The 22,823-nt window shown below is 43.5% G+C and overlaps 1 protein-coding gene across 1 annotated transcript in view; it reads right to left on the bottom strand.

Annotated features, from left to right (window-relative positions):
* Positions 1–1,993: 1,993 nt before the first annotated feature.
* Positions 1,994–22,823, bottom strand: part of KCNK10 (potassium two pore domain channel subfamily K member 10) — an 80,544-nt gene continuing 59,714 nt past the window's right edge. The window contains exons 6-8 of the mRNA XM_083448313.1: positions 13,806–13,992; positions 7,474–7,616; positions 1,994–4,705 (exon numbers count right to left, since the gene is read on the bottom strand). Coding sequence (XP_083304439.1) covers positions 4,085–4,705; positions 7,474–7,616; positions 13,806–13,992 — 951 coding nt within the window. The 3' untranslated portion in view covers positions 1,994–4,084. The remainder of the gene's footprint in view (positions 4,706–7,473; positions 7,617–13,805; positions 13,993–22,823) is intronic.

A 22,823-nucleotide genomic window follows, 5' to 3' on the forward strand; every position in this document is an offset into this window, starting at 1 on the left:
GTGAGAATTGATAGAAGAGAGCATTTTGGTCCATTTTCAAGAGGCCCAAAATTGAGGGTGAGTTGGAAACACATCGCCTGCCTCTGGCACTCCTTTGGTAGCAGCCACTGTTTCTCCCCAAATTCCCCAGGAGTGACGCTACATTATTAAGCAGTATCACTCCCTGTCTTTGAAGATATTTTTTATTTTTAAAAAAATGGTCACCAACTCACAGCCACCATAAGGAACACCCTAATGTTGCCATGCTATCACTAAAATGTGCCAGGGAAGGTCCCACCACCACCACACACAAAAAGAACTGAGTTATATTAGCAGCACTAGTGGAAATGCAATCGGTCAATAAACAGAGTCAGTGGGCAATTTCAATTTGCATTCTCGTCCACTAGATAACGCATGTAAATAGGCAATGGCTGGGCATTCCCCGCTCAGAAAGAAGTGGCAGGTTCCTGCGGGAGCAGGCCATTTTGTTGTCCCTCTGCTCCAGGAATGAATGGATTCTCCAATTATATTCAATGCAAAGAAGAAATACCTGCCTCCCGCCCGGCAGAGGCTGGCTGAAAGATGGCAAGGCCAGAGCAGCAGACACTTAGGGCATCCTTGGATGATGGACATTTTGGGCTCACTAAAGCCCTTTGATATTTAATTAATTCTCACCTAGCAGCACTAGCATCCCCCAGTGCACACTCTCCTTGTAAGAGAAAGCTGGTAGCGAAGTAACATTTAACAGCTGGCATTTTAAAGAGGGTGTTTTTGTTAAACTTTTTTTTGCATATCTGATGTTCAAAGAATGAAAGTCTGAAGGATCAGGTCTTTAAAACATCAGATCTGTGCGATTAGAGCTCTTAAGTCTAGCCACTATTTCCCTCTCAAGGTTATCACAGAAACTGCATGTCTTAAGAGAATGTAATTCCCAGTATCTGATCGTAAAGTGAAGGGCAACCGACTGAGCAAGCTTTCATGGCTGTCTCGGTTCAACAAATCCATAGCCTGCAAGGGTGGGAAGAGTTGTTTTTCTAGCCTTTTTTCAGTTTCTGAAGCAACATCTTTCATGATAAAGGTCACGCAAGGCTTTTAATCTATGAATTTATCCAGCATTGATCTTTGTCACTGCTTCAATGGCCTCCTAGACCAGCTGATTCCAGGGCAGCCTTTGAGAAAAATGTCAGCCACAGGTAAGTTTCTCGCAGCCTCTCCTCTCGCTCTGGACACTCCCACCCCAAGTTTTGCATCTGGTCCCAACTCCCCAGCACCTCCTTTCATTATGCACTTTAATCACATCCTTATGATCAAGCTACGCAGCATTCAATGTGTCTCTTTAAAAAAAATCTCACAAGGGAAATCAGGTTTGGTATTGTGGGTGTACAAAGCTCCCCAATTGTCTCAATGACCACCACCTCCCCACATTTGCTACAGGAGCAAATTCCCGGTAAAAACTCTTCATTGGTGAGGGGTGCGTGTTCAAAAGCCCAGTGCATTGTAGATTAAGGTTACCAATTTTTTTCAAAGAACCTGAGGACACTTTTTTGTTTTGTAAAGAGGGGGGGGGGGAATTGTTGTTGTTATTATTATTAAATTAAGAAGTAATCTCTTCTGTGGTCTACTCTGTTGCATGGCCTTCCTCTGGGCCCCGGCCTGCTCTCTTGGAGTGCTAGCTGCCGTGGAGTAGGATCGGGCTGGACCTGGGCTCAGCCATGTGTCCTTGCCCTCCTGATGCTCCCCTACCTCTCCTTCTCAGCGATGGCGGCAGTGGCACAGCAAGGTCGGGGCTCCCCTTTTTTTCCTCCTTCCTCTTTCTCTCTTCCTTCTCATTCTCCTCTCCTCCTTCTCCCTGCATCAGCTCCAGGGTTTTCCTGGCCCCGGAGTGCCGCTGGGCAGTCAGCCAGGTGCTCTCACTCCCGGCTCGATTTGGGTCACGGGGGGGGGGGTCAGCAGTTCCCCCCAGTTGACGCGCCAGGCGTCCCCAATTTCCCTCGGCAGTGGTGGTGGAAGTCTCAGCAGCCCAGAGCCAGCCTGGTAGTGCAGTTGGCTCTGGCTGGCTTCAGGAGCTGCTCGCTGCCGTGGCGCCCGCCATTTTGCCTCGCCAGAAGTCCCCATATGATGTGTCTTGTGCCGTTGAACCAATCACACAACATACTTTCCCTACTAATAAATCTACAACACTTAAAATATAAATCGAGGGACATTAAATGAAATCCGGGGACATTCCGGGGACGGATTTTGTCCAGGGACAAATTTGTAAATCCAGGGACTGTCCCCAGAAAACAGGGACATCCGGTAACCATATCGTAGATGGGGCCCACTCCATGCTTTCCCTAGAATGTCAAGGCATGATTACAGAAACTATTCCTGGTTATATTATCTTCATAAACTAAGTTTGGGTGGATTGTACAGAAGGAGGGAGATGTAGTGTGTTGCACTAGGTTTGGTGGGATTTGAAGAACCAAGGCTGTTGGTGACAGTCTTTGAAGGCTATGCAAAAAATTCATGATATGCAAGTTTGCACATGTATTCCAACCAACCCTTCATTTCAACACCTTTCCCCTCACTCTATTTCTTACACAAGCAAACACACCCAAGATCGCATTAATTTTCTCACATCCTCTTCCTTTGTTTTGAGGTCTGAAGCTATTTGTGCTCTCCATATTCAATCATCAAAGATATGGCAATGAGTATAAAATGTGTAGTAATAATTATCTTGTTTGTTGTTGGCTTTGAAACCAAAAGAGGTTTTGCTTAGGTTCTGAGGAAGGGAGGAAGAGAAACTAAAATGAATGAGAAAGAAAAGTAACACTTACAGGAAGATAGTCGACAAAGCATGTGATTTAACAGTTGCACAATATGATGTTATTAATGGCACTTAAAGCTATAAGTACTTAAAAATTTTGATCATATTTTTTATCATCGCCTTCATCATCCACTTGGAATTTTGGGAGGTTGTCTGTCTCTCATACCTAAACCCTAACCACCAATAGGGACACAGAGCCCTGAGCTTTGAAAGTTGCCCTGCCCCATGACTTTACATTGTATATGCACTTATGCCTACTGTTTTAAAAAATTCAACTTCTGCTACAGAGAAGAGCAAAATGTTTGACGTCATGCAAAGGCTTCGCTCTCCGCCTTCATTGTATTACAGCATTACAACTGGAGCTCCGTCAGTAATACAAAGTGTGGATGCGAACATTTTAAAACAAGGGGCTCACTGTTTAACTGAACCAAGCGCAAGGTTATTCCTCGCTTAAACAATGCAGATCCTGAAATTTTGAAGGTTCTCCAGTGTATGATTATCAGTTTATCACAGGAATTTCTTCCAAGGGCAGGGAAAAACACCCATACCCACCCATACCCCAATTTTCCCCTTTTAAAATTTCCATTTGTTATGTGCTGTTTTTGTGTGTTTTCTTTTCTTTTTTCTGGGGGGGAAATATCCTGCTGTTAGCTTCATCAGTGTTTCAGCAGTGTCCAGGCAACTTCCTTGTGCATGGGCATTTATTTATTTATTTTTGGATTACTGAAGCTAATTCATCCATTTTTGTATGTGTGTGTATATATATATATTTGAAATACAAAATGGGAGAACAATCATATTTGGATCCTATGCCAAATCATAAACACTGCCTTATTTTAAAGTTATTTTGCCTTTCCATAAAAAAAAAAGAAAAAAAGAATTCAGCAGTGACAGAAGCAAGGAACTTGTCGTCCATTGAAAAAGTAAAAGCCTTCTTTCCTCACTTCCCGAAATGCTCTTCTAAGAGGTCTGTCTTTGCTCCCAAACATTCCCGCTGTGTTATTTGCCTTTCCAGCTGTATTACCCTGGTGTTTGGATGCTCCTCCATGGCTGTCATTGTCAATATTCCAACTGCAGACGCCATTTCCCAGTGTGATTTCTTTTGGCAGAGCAAACTTCGGTTGTTATGGCACAGTGAAATATCCCAGGATGTTATGGAACCAGACTGAATTAGGAGTCTGTATAAGGCACATGTCTTCTTGATACATATATCCATCTGTATATATATCTTGTACGTATATAAAAGACTAACATTGGTTCGTGAGAGTCAAGGGTCATTGTTTTTGTTGGTTTTCACATTTAATTCCTGTCTTCAAGTAATGCTTTGTTTTCGTGTTCCCTTTCTTTGGTTTCGCTGGGGATCATCCCATTCTCAAGGCCCATGTGTTGCTCAATGCAGTCGGTGAGAACGGCGGTGCTGGAATGTTCCGAGTGACACCCTTTTTCGGAATCTTCCTCCTTCTTCTCCTCATCCAAGGAGTAGTTCCGGAACGTCTCGTAGATTTTGCGCACGTCTTCCGGGATGCTCTTCTTCAGGTCTTTGTTTTTCCTCTTGGTCAGCTTGGAGGAAGAGCCGAACTTGTTGATGATGTTGTCCTCGGAGGCCCCCTGCCCATGCTTGCTCAACTGTTCCGTCCCTTTAAGGCGCAGGTTGTTAGGCCTGTTGTTGATGCTTTCCTGAGATGAAGCCTTGAAGTGGCCACTGTCCAAGGCAGCAAAGACGCAGCGTTTCTCCGGAGAGAGCATATCCAGCGAGTGGGCTCTCTGGTCCAGCCCCAGCCGCCTGCGCTCCATGCTCCGAATCGTCGCTGCTCTCTGGAGCTTGTCGTGGATTTCCACGCTCAGACGCCGCCGCGTTTCCCTGAACTCCGCAGTCACGTTGGCTTTCCATTCAGCCGCATGGGCTTTTATTTCACCAACCTGTGAAAAAAGTCAAGAACAAAGAGCTGAAAAAACCACAGTATTGTTTTTTTAAGGGTGGGTTGTTGTTTGGTACTTAGAAAGTCTTGCAAGTATAGTTCAAGAGGTGCAGAGAGGGGAAGCGACGCTAGTTAGAATTATTCACTTGGTTTCCAAATGGCTCTTGTCTACTTCCTACTATATTGCATTCATGCCATTTAAACCACACGGGAGGCGATGCTGGCCAAATGTCTTCTTTCACACAAGCTATTCAAGGCATAAGAGCTCCCTTTGAGACCCGTTGTGGCAAAGCTGTGACATTCAGCTTCATACAAAATACACCATTTTGACGTACAACACCAGGCTTTTGTGTGTGGTTCCCCCCGCCCATACACACACACCATGAGGTGGATTTCCAGGAAACCAGAAGGTCTCTGCATTGTGTTAATAAGTATGCACCCACCCTTCTGTTTCCCCCATGTCATTAGCTTTGATCATCAAAGTGCTTTCAGATTCAATCAATCCCTGGTCCTGTTTCATTCACCCTATAGGATCAATACCACAGCTCCATAAAGTGCCACCAGAAAGAAAGGAATTTAAATAAAGGTGCTTCTTTTCTGTGCCCTAACCAGTGGCGGAGCTACCTGCTCCGGCACCGGGAGTGGCGTACATTCGAGGTGTGGCTGGCACATGTCCCAGGGGGTGTGATGCATGTCTCAGGGGGGTGCATCTCAGGGGGCATGGCGCGTGTCTCAGGGAGCGTGGCGTGAGTCTCAGGGGGCGGGGGGCGACAGGTTGTGCAGCAAGCGTCCCGGGGGTGTGCAGCGAGCACCGAGTGTCCTGGGGGTGGGGGCAGCCACAATGTCACCCCTCCCAGGATGGCACCCGGGGGGACCACTACCACCCTGACTCCAACTTCGTCCGCCAGTAGCCCCAACTATGACTGAGGCTAGACTGGGCGAGAGCCTTCTATGAGATGACACCTAAACTTTGGGGTTCTCTTCCAAAGAAGGCCTGACAGGCTCCCTCTCTATTTGCCCTCCCTTGTTTTGTCTCAGATAGGCTTAGAATTTGCCTGCTTAGCAATTTCTAACACATGATCTGGTTGTTTTTAATGCATTCCATCTGTGCTGTGAGTGTCTTTGTTTTATCGATGCTTTTGCTAAGATATTATAACTATCATCACACGGCATGATCTGAAAGCACGCAAGGCTACCACTTTGCTAAAGCTAAGGAGGCCTGGCTCTGGTTGGTGCTTGAATGGTACATGTGTCCATCACATGTATGGCAACCTGGATTCTATGATGGAAGAAATGCAGGATATACGAGCAACATCATGGAAGAGGTGTTTCTTTGACCAAGCTGAAACTGCCAAGCTCCCGTGTTATTTTTGCTATTGCCAGGAGGTGTAGGGTCACTAATGCAATCTTGCTATATTTATAACACTGAAAATGTTGTGGGTTTTGTGTATGTCGTTATATTTGCCATTATGCCGTTTTTTTATTATGTTATTATGATATTGTTCTAACGACGGTAGATTTTGAGATGCCTTCCCGTTTTCTTTGATGTAAGCCACTTTGAGCCCGATTCTTTTTGGGGAAAGGCAGCATACCAATAAAACTGTGATGGTGATAAGGGTATTGATGATGGCATCCATCTGTCTCGAGAGACAATGGAGTTTGCCTCCGGAGGTGGACTCAAACCGCTGCATTTGCAGCACCAACGTGACCTTTCAGGAGCACGAGCCTCAGTAGAGTGGATGGAGGTCCTGGGCTGCCCCAAATGACAAGACCTTCCTCTCAGTCCTGCTAATGCAGGCCAAAGGGAAGCAGAGTGATATGTTTGGCACCAGCTTGGCTGCAGGAGTTGCCAGAATAATAATAATAATAATAATAATAATAATAATAATAATAATAATAAATTTTATTTATATCCCGCCCTCCCCAGCAGACGCCGGGCTCAGGGCGGCTAACAACAATTAAATAATCAAACAATCAAATAATCCAACATTCTAAAAACATTCCATTATAAAAATTAATTAAAATCAAATTAATGGCAACCATTAAGCAAAATTCTGTGCAGGTTGCCAGAGGAGGGAGTCAGGCTGGGCCCTGACCAAAGGCCTGGTGGAACAACTCTGTCTTGCAGGCTCTGCGGAAAGATGTCAGGTCCCGCAGGGCCCTAGTCTCTTGTGACAGAGCATTCCACCAGATTGGAGCCACAGCCGAGAAAGCCCTGGCTCTAGTTGAGGCCAGCCTAACCAATATGCCAACCAACCTTCCCCCCCCCCCCCACTTTATTCTGTATCTGGCCTCCTTATTTACTTCTTATAAGCTGTTTCCTTTATGAATAATTATTAAGATTTTTCTATAACTTAAATATCTACAAGGAAGTCTTTTATTTGGTTGTTTGTATTGTTGTATGTTATGCTTATTGTATGTTATGTTCACATTTAATGAGGGTGGATTTCTGTATTGGGGGGTTTACGTTATGTTTTAAATAAAATTTCCAATAAAAATTGAAAACAAGATGCCATCCAACCATCTTAGGGACTCCAGATTTGGGTAGGACTTACTCTTCAGCCTTTTCTTCTCCGTGATAAGGGTAAAAACAAAAAAAATGTTTTGTTTAATATTTTATACAAACCATTTTGAACACTTTTTTTTAACAGTGGAAGGTGGGGTACAAGTCTTCTAAAAGAGACTTGATGAACTAAAAAGGGCAAATTAAAGCCAGCACTTAACTGGCAAAGGAAAACCCACCAGGGTCAATCATTTGCCTGTAGTTACCTCCTCTTTAGTCTTCTTCGAAATAACTCGCAACCAATCTCCAATCATACTGAGGACAGCAGCAAAGTATGCAAGGCCCACGAGGATCCAGAACCATACTAAGGGCTTATACCACTCCCGGTAAGGAATTTCGGCATTTCCTCCTGAGGTGGGGGGAAAAACAGAGAAAAGCAAAGTGTTTGGTTTCACCCAGGAATTTAAATGCAGAAATATCAAAGGGTGAAACCATGTTTTGTCACTGTTAAGTTATCGGCCCACTTTTTATATTATTATTTTTTGCAATGATATTCCTGCATTGCAGGGGGTTGGACTAGATGCCCTTTGGGTCCCTTCTAACTCTAATATTCTATAAGCATTGCAAATGACTGTTTACAAAGTGTTAGCTTGTCACAGTGTGCAAATTGCTGCTTGATAAATTTACATTGTCCTGTGAAGGTTCAATGAGTTCTTAACCATACCTGATGCAGGATGGCAGACTTACAATAATAATATCCAAAGTACCGTATTTTTTGCTCTATAAGACTCACTTTTTCCCTCCTAAAAAAGTAAGGGGAAATGTGTGTGCGTCTTATGGAGCGAATGCAGGCTGCGCAGCTATCCCAGAAGCCAGAACAGCAAGAGGAATTGCTGCTTTCACTGCGCAGCGATCCCTCTTGCTGCTCTGGCTTCTGAGATTCAGAATATTTTTTCCCTTGTTTTCCTCCTCCAAAAACTAGGTGCGTCTTGTGGTCTGGTGCGTCTTATAGAGCGAAAAAAATATGGTATTCTTATTCAGAAATACACCCAGTTCAGTTCTGAAACCTTCGCTTTAGGAACGAAGCCTTCAATTGGTATGCTAGTGGCTCCTTTTTTGAGTCAATAGTGTTACTGAAACTGGACCTTCAACCACTCATTTCCTGAAACAATTTCCTTCATGCCAATGGCTTTAAAACAGCAGCACGAATCTGTCCTTTAAAATCAAGCTGTAGTAACCTCTGTCCCAGCAGCCAGCACTCGGCAGGGATTAGAATATCAAATTAATTGTTGCAAATCCGTAACTGAAATTGGAACTTTCATTTGTTTATTTCCTCTTTTCTTGTTCATAACTTTTTTAAAACAATAATGATCATATTAGAGCAAGCTCTGTTTCAAACTAATTGGGGTGGCAACTGGCAACCATATGCCAGGTCATTATGCAAGGGGTTTTTTCTCCTTCAAAGTTTAAAGTTCAGGAATGCAAATGTTGAATCCAGTTTAGAGTTTGAAATGTTTTTGCTGTATTCCAAGGCAGATTTCAAACATAATCAACTTGCAGTGCTGAAGTGCAACTTTCCATGCCTGTTCAGAAGCCCAAATAACATTATAGTGAATGTTTATTAGATTGCACCCTAAATTTCCCCCTTTTCCATGTAGCTAAATATTGACAGATTGGCAAAGGCTCACTTGAGATCAATGGTGAAGTTAGGGACCACAGCTCGATGGTAGAGCATCTTCTCTGCATGCAGAAGGTCCCCAATTCTATCCCTGGCATCTCCAAGTAGATCTGAGTGAGATTCTTCAGACTCCTACCTGAAACCCTGGAGAGCTACTGCCAGTCAGTGTAGACAGCGTAGAGCTCAATGAACCAATGATCTGACTCAGTATAAGGCAGATTCCTATGTTCATAAGCCTGGACTTAAATAGCCCTATGGAGCTCAGTCCTCACACCACAATATACAGTATACAATATATTTGTATTAAAAAGGTAAAGGGACCCCTGACCATTAGGTCCAGTCGTGGCCGACTCTGGGGTTGCAACGCTCATCTCACTTTACTGGCCAAGGGAGCCGGTGTACAGCTTATGGGTCATGTGGCCAGCAAGACTAACCGCTTCTGGCGAACCAGAGCAGAGCATGGAAATGCCATTTGCCTTCCCGCCGGAGCGGTACCTATTTATCTACTTGTACTTTGGCGTGCTTTCGAACTGCTAGGTTGGCAGGAGCAGGGACCGAGCAACGGGAGCTCACCCCGTCGCAGGGATTTGAACTGCCGACCTTCTGATTGGCAAGCCCTAGACTCTGTGGTTTAACCCACAGCACCACCTGCGTCCCATATATTTGTATTACCTTACTTCAAAACGAAGCAATTTCCTGGGAACCTCCTGTTCATTCAAGGCCCTTGGCTTCTGCTCAATAACATTTATGCATGTAGATGCGTCCCCCTCCCCTGTAATATGGTTCAGTCCATACCTCTCTCTCACTCCCCCTGAGCATTTCCACTCTTGCAGGCTGTTAGCAATCTGATCCATTTCAATGAAGCCTTAAAGTGCATTCTGCCCAGCCTGTCTAGGAGCGGGCTTGCAATGATTGAAGACTCATATAAAAACCAAAGCATACAATTGCTGGCAGGGATCCAAATATTGTTTTCTCTCAACGTACGCCATACGTGCTGCCCTCACTTTATGCCTTTCCCAGTATAACAAAGGGCAAGCGGTTGTGCTCTTTGTTGCTACGCGGCTGTGAGGTTATTCTGATAGCATGTGCCCCGGTGGGAATTTGCCATAAAGCAAGATAACGGCCATCTAAGCACAGAGTTAAGGAGGGAGCGTGGCAGAGGTGCCGCTTCATCCTGTGCTACTTTCTTTCATCAATCGGTGCAACCTCAATCTATCAACAGTTACAGTTCCAAACACACACAAATTACCGTATTTTTCGCTCTATAGGACACACTTTTTCCCCTCCAAAAATTAAGGGGAAATGTGTGTGCGTCCTATAGAGTGAATGCAGGCTACTTGGCTTCAGCGATAGCAACACGAAGCCTCTGGAGGCTTCGCATTGCTATCGCTGAAGCCTTCGGAGCGCAGCGCGAGTTCCCGCTGTGCTCCGCAGGCTTCAGGTTCCTTTCGCTGAAGCCAGGCGATCAGGACTCTCCTGGCTTCAGCAGAGAGGGAGAGCTGCACAGCACCCCTTCAGTGAAGCAGGAGGAGAAATGGAAGGGGCTCCGTTTCTCCTGCCGCTTCGCTGAAGGGGCGCTGAGCAGAGAGGGGGAGATTTTTTTTTTTCTTGTTCTCCGCCTCTAAAACAAGGTGTGTCCTATGGTCCGGTGCATCCTATAGAGCGAAAAATATGGGAATAAGCACAGAGAGAGCCATTTTAGTGTAAATCAACCAACGGCCACTAATCTGTGTCTCTGTGGTAATGTGTCGTTTATATTTTACAAACTGCTCTTTCAAGATCAAAGGGGAGATAGCCTGACAGGCTGTCAATACAGAGCAATGGGAAGGTCCAGGCAACTGACGCGTTATTGGATGGCAATTTCTATTAGCACACAGTGGTGCATTGATGGAACTTGTCATACGGCAATTCTTCTCAGGAGTTAGTCTCCTGAAAAAAAGCTGCCAATAGGAAGAAAGCTCCTAGCTGATAGCATTCAACATGTTACTGGATTGTTAATGGATGATCTAGATCTGCCCAGTGCCCTATGATTCACTACCAGCTCCATCCTTACAAATTCCGTATTCTATTCCATTCATAAATCTCAGAAGAAACCATTGAGACTCGCTACACTGATAATATAGGGAAACATGGATAAACTCAGTTCTATTCAAGTTTTTTGGGTAAACATTCCAGGGGCCAATAACTAGATCTCTGCTCTTATCACCTCTCCATCAATCAGCTCCCCACCCCAGAGAGAGAGAGAGAGAGAGAGAGAGATAAACTGCATGCGCACACATTTCGCTTCTCCAAGGGATCTGAGTAAATAGCGTTGAATGAGGAAGCGGACAAAGTGTCATCCTCACTCAGTTCTATGGGTGTGGTATTCAACACTAGCTGTACTCAGAGAAGGCCCACTAAAGTTAATGAGCATGGTTAACTTAGGTTCATTCATTTTAATTGGTCTATTACTGTGAGTGGGGCTTGGTTGAATACAACCCTATGTGCTTTTCGGATATGAGAAAGCTAACCAATTTTATCAACTCATCACCAAGGGAGCAGCAAGGGGTGTGGGCCCAGAGGTTCTGTGGATACTGGAGCAGACCTACAGGGCACCACTGTCCCCATGGGCACCATGTTGCCAACCTCCCTGGAATATAGGATTGCAGCCTTATCTACCCAGAATTTAGTGCATTTCATAGAAAGCAAAATGATCAATTGCCTACATCCTTTCGTTTTAACACAGGGCTTCATCTTCATTTCAAAGCACTTGTTAAACACTGATAATATTGATACAACTGAACCCAGCAATGTTGGAAGAAGAAGAGATAAAAAGAGCCATTTCACAATGATTCCCCGCTGTATATCCTTCATTCATGGCCTTCTTGAGAAAGCACACTGAAATGAATGGAATTTGTGGCAGCAATGACTGGTGGACTGCAACCAAAGATTGCAATATTATAAGAAGAGCTTGTCTGGATGAGATCAAATGCCCACCTTGTCCCTCGTTTGGCATCAAGTAATGGCCAACCAGATGCCTGCAAGAAACCCACAATTAAGGCACGAAGGTAATACCGCCCCCTACTGTTGCCTCCTCCTGCCAACTGATATGAAGCACATTATGTTAAGAGATTCTACAGAAAAACATGGAGTCAAAGCATCTTCTCTTCATCATGACAACGGGGGGGGGAGGGCACTCCCTCTTCTCTTTGACCTCCAGTCCAAAATGGTACATTTGCTTTTTGGTAATTGACAGGAACAGATATTTATGGCTCCGAATTGTAGTGTTCTCATCCCACCAAGTACATAACATCTGCACTACACACCTCATTAGTCTTTCACTTCCAATGTCAGGTTTCTATAATGGGATGGATCCAGCGCCAAGAATTCTATTAAAGATAGAGAACATAATTCTGCAAGCTAGTGCTTAAGAAGCTGTTGTCCATTTGCTTTGGTATGTGTGTGTGTGTATCCCTTTTTTCAAAGACTGTAAAACAGCTTTTTGGACAGCTATCATTTATACTTCTGATCTTACTTCCACTTTTGAATTTAAGTGTTTCTAAAAAATTGATGTTGTCCTCAGGAAGGCTGTTTTTATTAGGAAGAAATATGTGTGAAATAGAAAAACTGCTTTCACTTTTATGCATGGTTTGGACGCTGCTGATTCCCAGCAGGGGATACCACACACACCACTATTTTGTCAAATGACTTGCAGCTGTTCACTCATTTCTTCAGCAGGACATCTGCATTCTGAAAAGTTCCCTCTTCCAGATAATTTCCTTTCTTCCTCTACTAACCGCTGCACTTCTTTACTCTACCCCAAGACAAAACAAAGAAAGAAAGAAACAATTCCCTTTCCCCTCCAGGTTCCAATCAAACTGAAGATGCATGGATGGGTTGGGCTATACGTGCACCATCCTTTTAAAATGCTAAAATCCTACCAAACATGGGGAGACTTAATCTATTCCATCTCCCTCTCCTCCTGGTGGGATTTAAGTTTAGACTTTTCTTTTGAAACTGGTTCTGTTTGTGCAGCCCTAACTACTGAATCAGGAAACAGAGCTGCTGTTAGGTGCTTGGGAGATTTGCATCTGGGGCTCAGACTGAAGGGCCCAGGCATTGTACTCCTCATGCCAAATAGGCAGCTTGTGGGCTGAAGGAGTTTGTCCTGGTGTTTTCTGTTCTGAAACGCCACCATTATAATGGCCAGAAAGGGCACTGGTAACCTGAGGAACCAATGAAGGCTAGGAATTGCCATATTTCAAAAAGTGAAAATCCAGACACAAAAGTTGTTGAGCCTTTTTTTGCTCAGCCTTGGGATCTGCCCACTAGCCCATCCATGACCATATCACTTCCCTCTGGCCCTTGACTCTTGTTGATCAGACTCTTTGCCTGATCCAGTGTCTGACCTCCAACCTGATTACCCTCAACTGAATTAAAAAGGTAAAGGTACCCCTGCCCGTTCGGGCCAGTCTTGCCAGACTCTAGGGTTGTGCGCTCATCTCACTCTAGAGGCCGGGAGCCAGCGCTGTTAGCAGACACTTCCGGGTCACGTGGCCAGCGTGACAAGCTGCATCTGGCGAGCCAGCGCAGCACACAGAACGCCGTTTACCTTCCCACTAGTAAGCGGTCCCTATTTATCTACTTGCACCCGAAGGTACTTTCGAACTGCTAGGTTGGCAGGCGCTGGGACCGAGCGACGGGAGCGCACCCCGCCGCAGGGATTCGAACCGCCGACCTTTCGATTGGCAAGTCCTAGGCGCTGAGGCTTTAACCCACAGCGCCACCCGTGTCCCCGTGTCAACTGGATTGCATTACAGTTAAATTTAAGGGGAGGAAATCAAAACAAATTCTGCAAAGTACTGTCTATTTCCAAACACCAGTAGCAGAGTAGAACTTCTTCCCCCAGAATGTACCACCAGGCCAAATTACATGCCTCACCTGCCACAAAATCACCAAAGCCAACTGTGGTCAGAGTGACAACCACAAAGTAAAAGGAGTCCAGAACTGACCAGTCTTCAATATATTTGAAACTGACTGCAGGAATAGTGACAAAGACGATGCAACCAGCCAGGATGAAGAGGATGGTTGAAATCACCCGGATCTTGGTCTGACTCACTTGTTTCTTCTGCAAAAGACAACAAAATGGAATCAAAACTTTATTTGCGATTGTTAATGCACTGCTTCCTGAAACCAAGAGAAAATGAATCATTTGCCTGGGAGCACTTCAAAGCAGTCTACAGAAAGATAAGGCAATAAAAATCAAGTACTGGTAAATTTTATGGCATTGCAATTTAATGCTAAATGTACAAATGCAACACAGGCCTGTGGCCCAGATACTCCTAACTGGTCCTGCTAGCGGAAGCCCATGCAAAGAATTCCACTAGTGCTATGTCAGTCTGCATTTCTTAGTGCATAAAGTATTGGCTGATGCGTAGAGATCTTTCGTATTCTGATTAATACAAGAGGATTCTAGAAGCTACTAGAAGGTTCTCTGAGTGAGAGAAGCAGGCAGAAGCTTCATGATTGTTTGGGTTATACCTTCTGGGAAGCTGGTTTGAACTAGTTCCCTTATCTCTTCCAATTAAGGTCATGCTGACTATAAATATAGGCCAGAAGGAGCCTGGGCCTTACTTTCTCTTTATATCTCTTCCTTCTGGCATGATGTTCTATACATAGTATGCTTAGTGTTAAGTTTTAGTCTTGGTACAAGTTTTTGTAAGTGCTACAACTGGATTTTTTATGGACTGTGCCAATCATGAATGTACAGTGGTACCTCAGGTTAAGTACTTAATTCGTTCCAGAGGTCTGTTCTTAACCTGAAACTGTTCTTAACCTAAAGCACCACTTTAGCTAATGGGGCCTCCCGCTGCCGCCGGGCCACCAGAGCACAATTTCTGTTCTCATCCTGAAGCAAAGTTCTTAACCTGAAGCGTATGTAACCTGAAGCGTATGTAACCTAAGGTACCACTGTATTTGGATTTGTAACCATTAAGCTCATTTGCCTTCAGCACAAGTAAAGCTCTGCTGGATGAAATACAATTGCCTCTGGTCTATTTTTGGGAATTCTGCTGCATGTTGAAGGTTTTCCTCCACACGTATGACTGTGCCATGGTGAGGTATAAAGGAGTGGGAAGAAAGATTACAGTATAGCTACCTTAATGGGAGAGATTTAACACATATTGTCAATTTTCTCATTGAAATCAAGGAAATATTGAAGTGCCTCACATTGGCTGGCTCATGGCCTAGTTCCCACTGAGGTGGTGAAATAGTGCCTTGGCTGTACCACTTGTCTCCGGGGTGATGGATCGTGAGATGGAATTGTCCAGAAATAAGAGAAATATCCTACACATAGACAACTAGAGAGGTAGAGTTCCAGGCAAGAGAAGGGATGGAAGAACATTCAATTATATGAGCCCATATGTCAGTGATTTACCACATATTCTGAAGGCACATGAGGCCACCACCTTGCTGAATCTAAGCAGGTCTGGGTCCAGTCAGTGCCTGGATGGTAATTCCACAAACTGCCTTGAGTTCCACAGAAGAAAGGTAGGTTACCAATGAAATTCAAAACAAAAACATCCCACCTCAGTGAGAATTAGGCCTGTTCCTCTCATGCTTCCCAACTGGTTTTTTTCAAACCAGGAATGTGCTTTTATGCAGAGCTGTGATCTCATTTCAGATTAGATCACCTAGAAAGTAAATAGGGTTTCAGAAAACTCTCTCTACCTCATTCCCTATGGAAATGCCAGCTGGAAATTGGCAGTTACCAATCCCACCTGCCAACGAGCATCTCCATTGCTCTGGACTGAAGAAGCTGAAACTGCATTTCCTCAGCTCTGAAAAGGTCACCTGAATGTGAAATGTTGCAGTCAATCGCCAGGTAGCAGCTTGGAAGGGGGGGGCGGAATAATAATCCCAGAGGTCTCAGCAACACAATTTTGCTTCTAAGACAGCAAGTTATTATTCCCTCCTGTAATTTTCCTGGTTATATGTCTGCTCTGTGTCTATCTTTGAAGGAATCAAATGAACAAGGGAAACATAACCCAATAAAAAAACAGCCCATCAAATCCACGACGTGTGATATATCTGTATCTATAGTTCTCTCCAGGCTTTCCTTTAAAATAGTAATTAACACATAGGGGTGAAGCACGTGAACGTAAGCAGGTACTCGCTTGGCGTTAATAAGGATCAGGCAGACTCGGCAATGGAGAATAAGAAGGTGAAGTTTATTGCCTGGCAATAAGGACCCAGTTTGGAATCTCTTCCAAAAGGAACTGGGACCCCGATTGACAGAAATCCAGAGGTCTTTATACCTGAGCAGATCACAGCAAATCATAGATCATGAGACAACCATGAGGCAGTCACGATATTGCCAGCGAAAATTAGCCAATTAGCAAGCTTCTTGCCATGCTTCCAGCTCCTGGTCAAGCACTGGTCAAGCACAGAGTTCTAGTTCTGCTTTCCGTTGCTTGCAGTGACACTCTGTCTAACCTCTCCCCTAGTTAAGACAGGACAGGGAGTTTTGGAGATTTTGTAGTTTAGCTCTTCCTGTTCTGTGGATTAAATTAGCCTGTATCTGAGGGGATTTTGTACCAGTATCTCTGATTCACGTCTCCCCCTTGTCCAGGGTACACGGATGTTTGTAGGGGAAAGGTCGGCGCCTAATTTTGATGTTTCAAGCAGTTTGCAGTTAGCTAAGGCACAGCTTCCCTTTGATTAAAAATGGATTATAAAATACTGTAAACCCTGATTATGTGTGAGCATATATGAATATACTGATTACTGATAACTGATTATATGAATAGCATAAGGGTAGCCCTTCTTCCTTGCCTCAGGGGAAGCAATGGGGGAAATGCAGTAATTCCACAAACCCCTCTGTCACGAAAGGAGACTGCAGTGGGCAGTTTTTTGTACTGACTGCAGTTCCCTGTAGGGTTGTGCCTTGAATTCAGACAAATCCCAAATCAAGAACTTTGGACAGATCTGGGGCTCTTCCAAGCCAAAGCAGGATATCTCCAAAGCCACCCCAAGTGTTGCTGTTTTTGAAACCTTGGTAGTTGGAAACCCAGGTTGATCTATTGCAAATCATCTACCAGTAGATCCCAGTCTACCTTCTGCCTACCCTTCTTCCAAGCTCCCCTCCAAAGCAGACCCTCATTTTGGAGGTAGTCACTGTCTGCGCAGTGCACCTAACCTGCTAAAAACATGAATAGCAAAGCATGCAAGAAGGAGCCTTAGTTTGACAGGGATCTTACTGCTGACAGGTATAGAAGTGCTCATGATTTATTTTACCCCCTGCTGTGTCCAACTCTGGTTTCTGCTCATCCAAAGAAACACATAATGCAGTATAAGCACTAAAATATGAAGCAACTGCAATCCCATAAAATCGACCATGCTTCCAAAAGACTGCAGTTGCTAAATCCAAATATGTATTATTGATGGTTTGCATTCTTTACAAAAGCAACCTCTCAGCCCCCTTTTGTTTTTCTCCGAGAGATGCCAACGCCGTATGGGGTGCACAAATCTTCTGAGGTAATGGACTGCAGCTTTTCATTTTAGTTGCTGGCATGAACAACATCAGGTGAGTCATAGACTCAACTAAACAACCACACCATTCTCAATTATTGCACACACACATGCATGCTAATAGTGGGCAGTCTCCTGTAGTTCAATGTTTAGAGAAGGGTCTAACTGAAAAGAACTATGTTTAACTATCTGTCTTGTGTTTCTACCTTTTTATTTACTTCAGGGGCTGTCACCACTTTTGTGGCAATCACACAGGGCCCCCGGACATTTGACGGTCTATTGACCCGGTGCCACCACTGTGATTGCTTTCTTTGCTGCCACCAACCCATTTCTCCTCATGGGTAATCACGGAGTCCAGACAGTTGTTAACATTAACAAATAATCAAGTTTATTTATAGGCATGAACAAGCTTATGGTTTCAGTTAATTTTTCTTAGCAGTTTCTAATCTTAGTTCCTTAACTGTACTATGCGTTCCTAACAACTTCAAACTGATTATTCCAACTATCTATCTGACTCTACCTAACAATTCCTCTCACTCCCTCACCACACAACTCGTCCAACTCACAGACTTATATCCTCTCTCTTCCTTCCTCAACTCCCAACTCTCAACTCTCAACTGACTTTCACACAACACCCACTCTCACTCTAACTCCTCCTATCAGTTTCTCTGGCCAATCATATCACACTCATTTTAACCCTTTCCTTATGACCCACCTAGGAGGCAAATGCCACAGCTACCTTCGTAAAAAACAAAGCACTTTACATGCATAGCTGTCAATTTTTTCCTTTTTTTAGGGGGAATTCCCTCATTCCGAATAGGATTCCTCGCAAGAAAAGGGAAAAGTTGACAGCTATGTTTACATGTGTTATAACACAGTGACACCAGATAGCACTGTGGAGTCCCGTCTTTCACCACTGGGATTTCCCTTTTATTATTCTGTTAAATGCGTTGATCCAGCCCAGGTGAAAATCATTCAGCACCCAACATGAATACATTTTAATCTGCAGGAGGCCGCTTCATTTAAGGGAAAGCAAATGATGGGAAGGGGCTGAAAACTAACATTGTGCATTGATCTTGATTAGAAATAACCATGCTGGAAAAATGAATGAAGTCTTTTTTTCATTTCACCTTTACAGATGTTAGGCATTTTTAAAGTGCTGGTTTTTCAGCATTCTTTTGTTTCTACTTACCATGGTGATTTTGTGCAAAATGCAAGGAATGGAAAGGGGGATAATGATCATTGGTCCAGTTAGGCTGTGATTTAGCTAGCATATAGCTCTGGTGTTTGAAAAATGTGAATAAATCTTTACCCTTGATCTGAGAGGTAGCCTCAATATCAAACTGTCCTTTTCACATAGAGCGGCCCAGATAACGCAAGCGGTGCAGTAAACTCTTAATCGCGCATTCAATACTTGCTTGTTTCCCAGCTCCATGTGATGGGAATAATTGGTTTGGACTCATAAAACCATTGCAGTGAGATTTAACGTGGAGTGTTTAAACACCACATTTAGTGGGGAGCCATGCAGCTAAATCCCCATATCACACTGACTTTAAAAGCAAAACAAAACCCACGTGTCTTTGAAACAGCAGCACCCTACCTTTCTAAAGCAACAAGAGCAGATTCTTAAGAGTTGAAGTCACAACAGTTTGCAACATCTCCATAGCTAATATTCTAGAGGAGCCTGCACAGTATAATGCAGTTCACACTGCTAAAAAATATCAGGTAAGGAAATCATCAGGAAAGCAGAATGGAATGTTGTCTGAATGCAGCCGAAATGATGTGGTGGTCTCACCACTCATATAAGCATGAAATTGCTATGCACAAGTGGTACTAATCGTGATAGTATATGAAGTTGTATTTTACTAATAATTGTGTCCAGTGAGCTGCACTTTTGGAGCATCTTCCAAAGCTTACATATTCAGCTGTCAGCTCCCCACAGGAACAGAACAAGACAAGGGAATTCCTGACTCCACCCAGTGCAATCTAAAATAAATAACAACTCTATCCACATACAGTGTTCAGCTTCTTACACTGCCATATGCCTGAGCCTTTTGCCCAGGCATGGAGCCCTTTTACACTTAAGCCATGAAGCAGCTCATTAACCATAATTTCCTCTTTCATCAAAAACATGAAGCCATAATAATAATAATAAGAACAAGAATAAGAATAAGAATTTATTATTTCTACCCTGCCCATCTGGCTGGATTTCCCCAGCCACTCTGGGCTGCTTCCAACAGAATATTAAAAGCACAATAAAAGATCAAACATTAAAAACTTCCCTAAACAGGGCTGCCTTCAGATGTCTTCTAAAAGTCAGATAGTTCATTATTTCCTTGACATCTGCTGGGAGGGCGTTCCACAGGATGGGAACCACTACCGAGAAGGCCCTCTGCTTGGTTCCCTGTAACCTCACTTCTCGCAGGGAGGGAACCACCAGAAGGCCCTTGGAGGTTTGTTTACCAGCCATGGAAAAAGCCAGGATATTAATCCACAGTTTGAAATTGGTTCACTGATCTGTTTTATTTATGGTTGGCAACCATAGTTTTCCTGGTTTTAACGAAAGAGGAAACCATGGTTAATTATATAGTTTCACTGTAGTTCAAACAAAGGGGTTCTGTGTATAGGCAAACAGTTCATGGATATCACAGCTTAAGAAGCGCAATTCATTCCTGTTTGGATGAAACAGGAAACCATGGTTAAGTAGGTAGCACACAGGAAAGGAATGAAGAGTGTCCATGTTTGTTTGTACAAAACTGTCAGTTTCTAAATTATTTTAATGTTTTCTTTTTTATTATTGTAACCTGCTCTGGGAACTTAGGGTAAACAGCAGAATACTACTACTACTACTACTAATAATAATAATAATAATAGCTTAAACTGAAATATGATAACCAGAACTACCCCTCTGCCTCCAACTTGTTTCCATCCTTTGAAACCTGAACTGATCATTTTGGTAAACTAAGGAAGTTAAGAGGGAAATAACACATTCATACAGGGCAGTCAAACAAAGCACTGCTTTGAGGGCTATTTATACCCACAGCATAATACTGTTGAAATTGAATTCAGTTTGATTTTAACCTGCAGCATGCTTTATATCCCACCCCACCCCCAAGAGGCCCTGAGGCTTAAGGCAGTTTTTGATTCAGTTAAGTTTCTAATAAGAATGTAAAGCCGAGATTGGCCAGAATTCTTATCTGAAAATACAAACACCTCCCTTTGATTTTCCATTCCATATTAACATTCCCATAAATCAGGCATGGCCAAACTTGGCCCTCCAGCTGTTTTGGGACTACAGTTCGCATCATCCCTGATCACTGGTCCTGTTAGCTAGGGATGATGGGAGTTGTAGTCCCAAAACAGCTGGAGGGCCAAGTTTGGCCATGCCTGTCATAAACGGTACGAGAGAGACTCAAACATAATTGAAACGTCATATATCAAAATGTTTGCAGCATGAGAGCAGAATACATCTGGACATCACCTTGAAGTGGTTAACTTATTATCTCAGCAGTTCTGAAGCCTGTGTGCAATCAGAACATTCGAAGCTGTTTGCAAAATGTGGTGTAACCAAATTTAGCCCTTTCAAATTCAGTTCAGCTAAAGCTAAACTATAGTTTTATTCCTGTGGGAGAAATTACCCTTCTCCTTTTCCCAGTTATGCTCCAGGAGAACTGCTAAAAGTACTGTTGCTGCAGCGAGCAACCGAACTGCTCACAGAAGAAATAGGTTGGGAAGAGTTCCAAGTTGTGGAGCACATCCCATCGGCACAGAAAGAACAACCCTTCTCACACGCACACATCATCAGCCAGCAGAGTTAGAGCAAGGTTTGTGTCCAAGTCAGTTCCACCGCAGAGCGGTGGAACAAGTTAGAGGACACGGAAGCAGGAATGCAGTTTTTTGTTGTTTGAGTGCAAGAGAGAGACTTTGTGCAGACCACTAGAATGAATGGAAGGTTGCCTGGATGTTAACGGCCCAGAGATGGAAAGAGGACAATGTCCTTACCACAGAAGAATGGCAGATTAAGTTGATGGACTGTGTCAAAATGGCAAAAATGACCGGAAGAATCAGAAATCAGGAAGACCAAAATTTTAATAAGGAATGGGGAAAATGCATACCTGTAATTTATCTTTAAAAACCATTGTAAACAGCTAAAATCATTAGTAGGATTGGAATAACACTTGCAGTTTCATGTTGAATTTTGGATATGACGAAGATGAAAAAGATTTGGATTATTATAAAAGGTGTGGGAGGAAATGGTTAACGAAAGGAAGCACAAAGGGGAGGAGGGACGTTCAGGAGATTCTGTGGAATCTTGTTTTTATGTTGGTTGTTGGATAATTGATTGTAAAATTTTAAACCGAAAAACTAAATATTTCTTTATTTAAAAAAATAGAATGAAAGAAAGGAAGAAAAAATCCTTTAGTACACTGATTTCCCTTAGGGTCAAACAGGAAACATCAAAAGGAGAAGACTATAAGCTACAGCTAGCACAAAAGCAATTTCTACATACTTAGAGCTTTACAGAAACACGGTTGATTTAGTTGGAGCTCAGTAGGGGAGATTCTTCAAGTCCCAGTCAAGATTAACTTCACAGAAACTAGAGTTTTGCTCTTTTCATGGGTCCTCTAGCTTAAGGCAGGGGGTGCTGCAGTTCATCCCAGTACCTGATCTGGAGACTCACTTCCTCCCAGCAACCCCAACCCACAGGCAAATTCCTTCTGCAGACTTAGAAAAATATCCTAATAGAGGATATGATTAATATTAATTTGCATATGGTTCTGGAGACAGTCCCATGGGATCTGAGAGCTGTGCCAAAAGGAGGAAAGAGGAAGTGTATTCATCTGCAGATCTCAAAGTATTGTAGGTTTTAAAAGCATTTATAAATTATCTATAGTGATAGCCTGGCAGACTGAAAAGCCCACTGCCTTGGAGTCCAGCAGAGATAAGTGGAAGGGGGTAGATCCTGGCAAAACATAGCACTGATAACCTGTTGTCACAGATACTCTTTCAACCCGAAAAGTCCAACTTGGGTTGCATAAGAAAAATCACTCAAAGAAAAGCAGTTTTAACTCCTCACTCCTAAGAAGAAAAGAGCCTTGAGAGATCATGTTTCCTAGTGGTTCGACATCCTTTATAATGAGATGAGCATGGGGGAACATAATTTGGATGCCCTCCACCATGAACCTCCTATCCTGTATCTGTGAGGATAGAATGTATAAGGGGAAGCTCACAGAACCAGTTCCTTTGTCAAGGCAATGGCTTTGGCTGGCTACTTACAGTAAGTGCCTTGATTTAGCCTATCCAAAGAAGCTGCCCTGTGCCATAGAAACAAATGAGTGGGCCTTCCCTCACTTAGCTGCTACACAGAACAAGAGTGTTTTGTTGTTGTTTTGTTTTTGGTGTGTGTGTACAGATATATATCTTGCTGTC

Source organism: Podarcis tiliguerta (assembly GCF_965153285.1).
Source record: "Podarcis tiliguerta genome assembly, chromosome: 1".
Classification (NCBI taxonomy): Eukaryota; Metazoa; Chordata; class Lepidosauria; order Squamata; family Lacertidae; genus Podarcis; species Podarcis tiliguerta.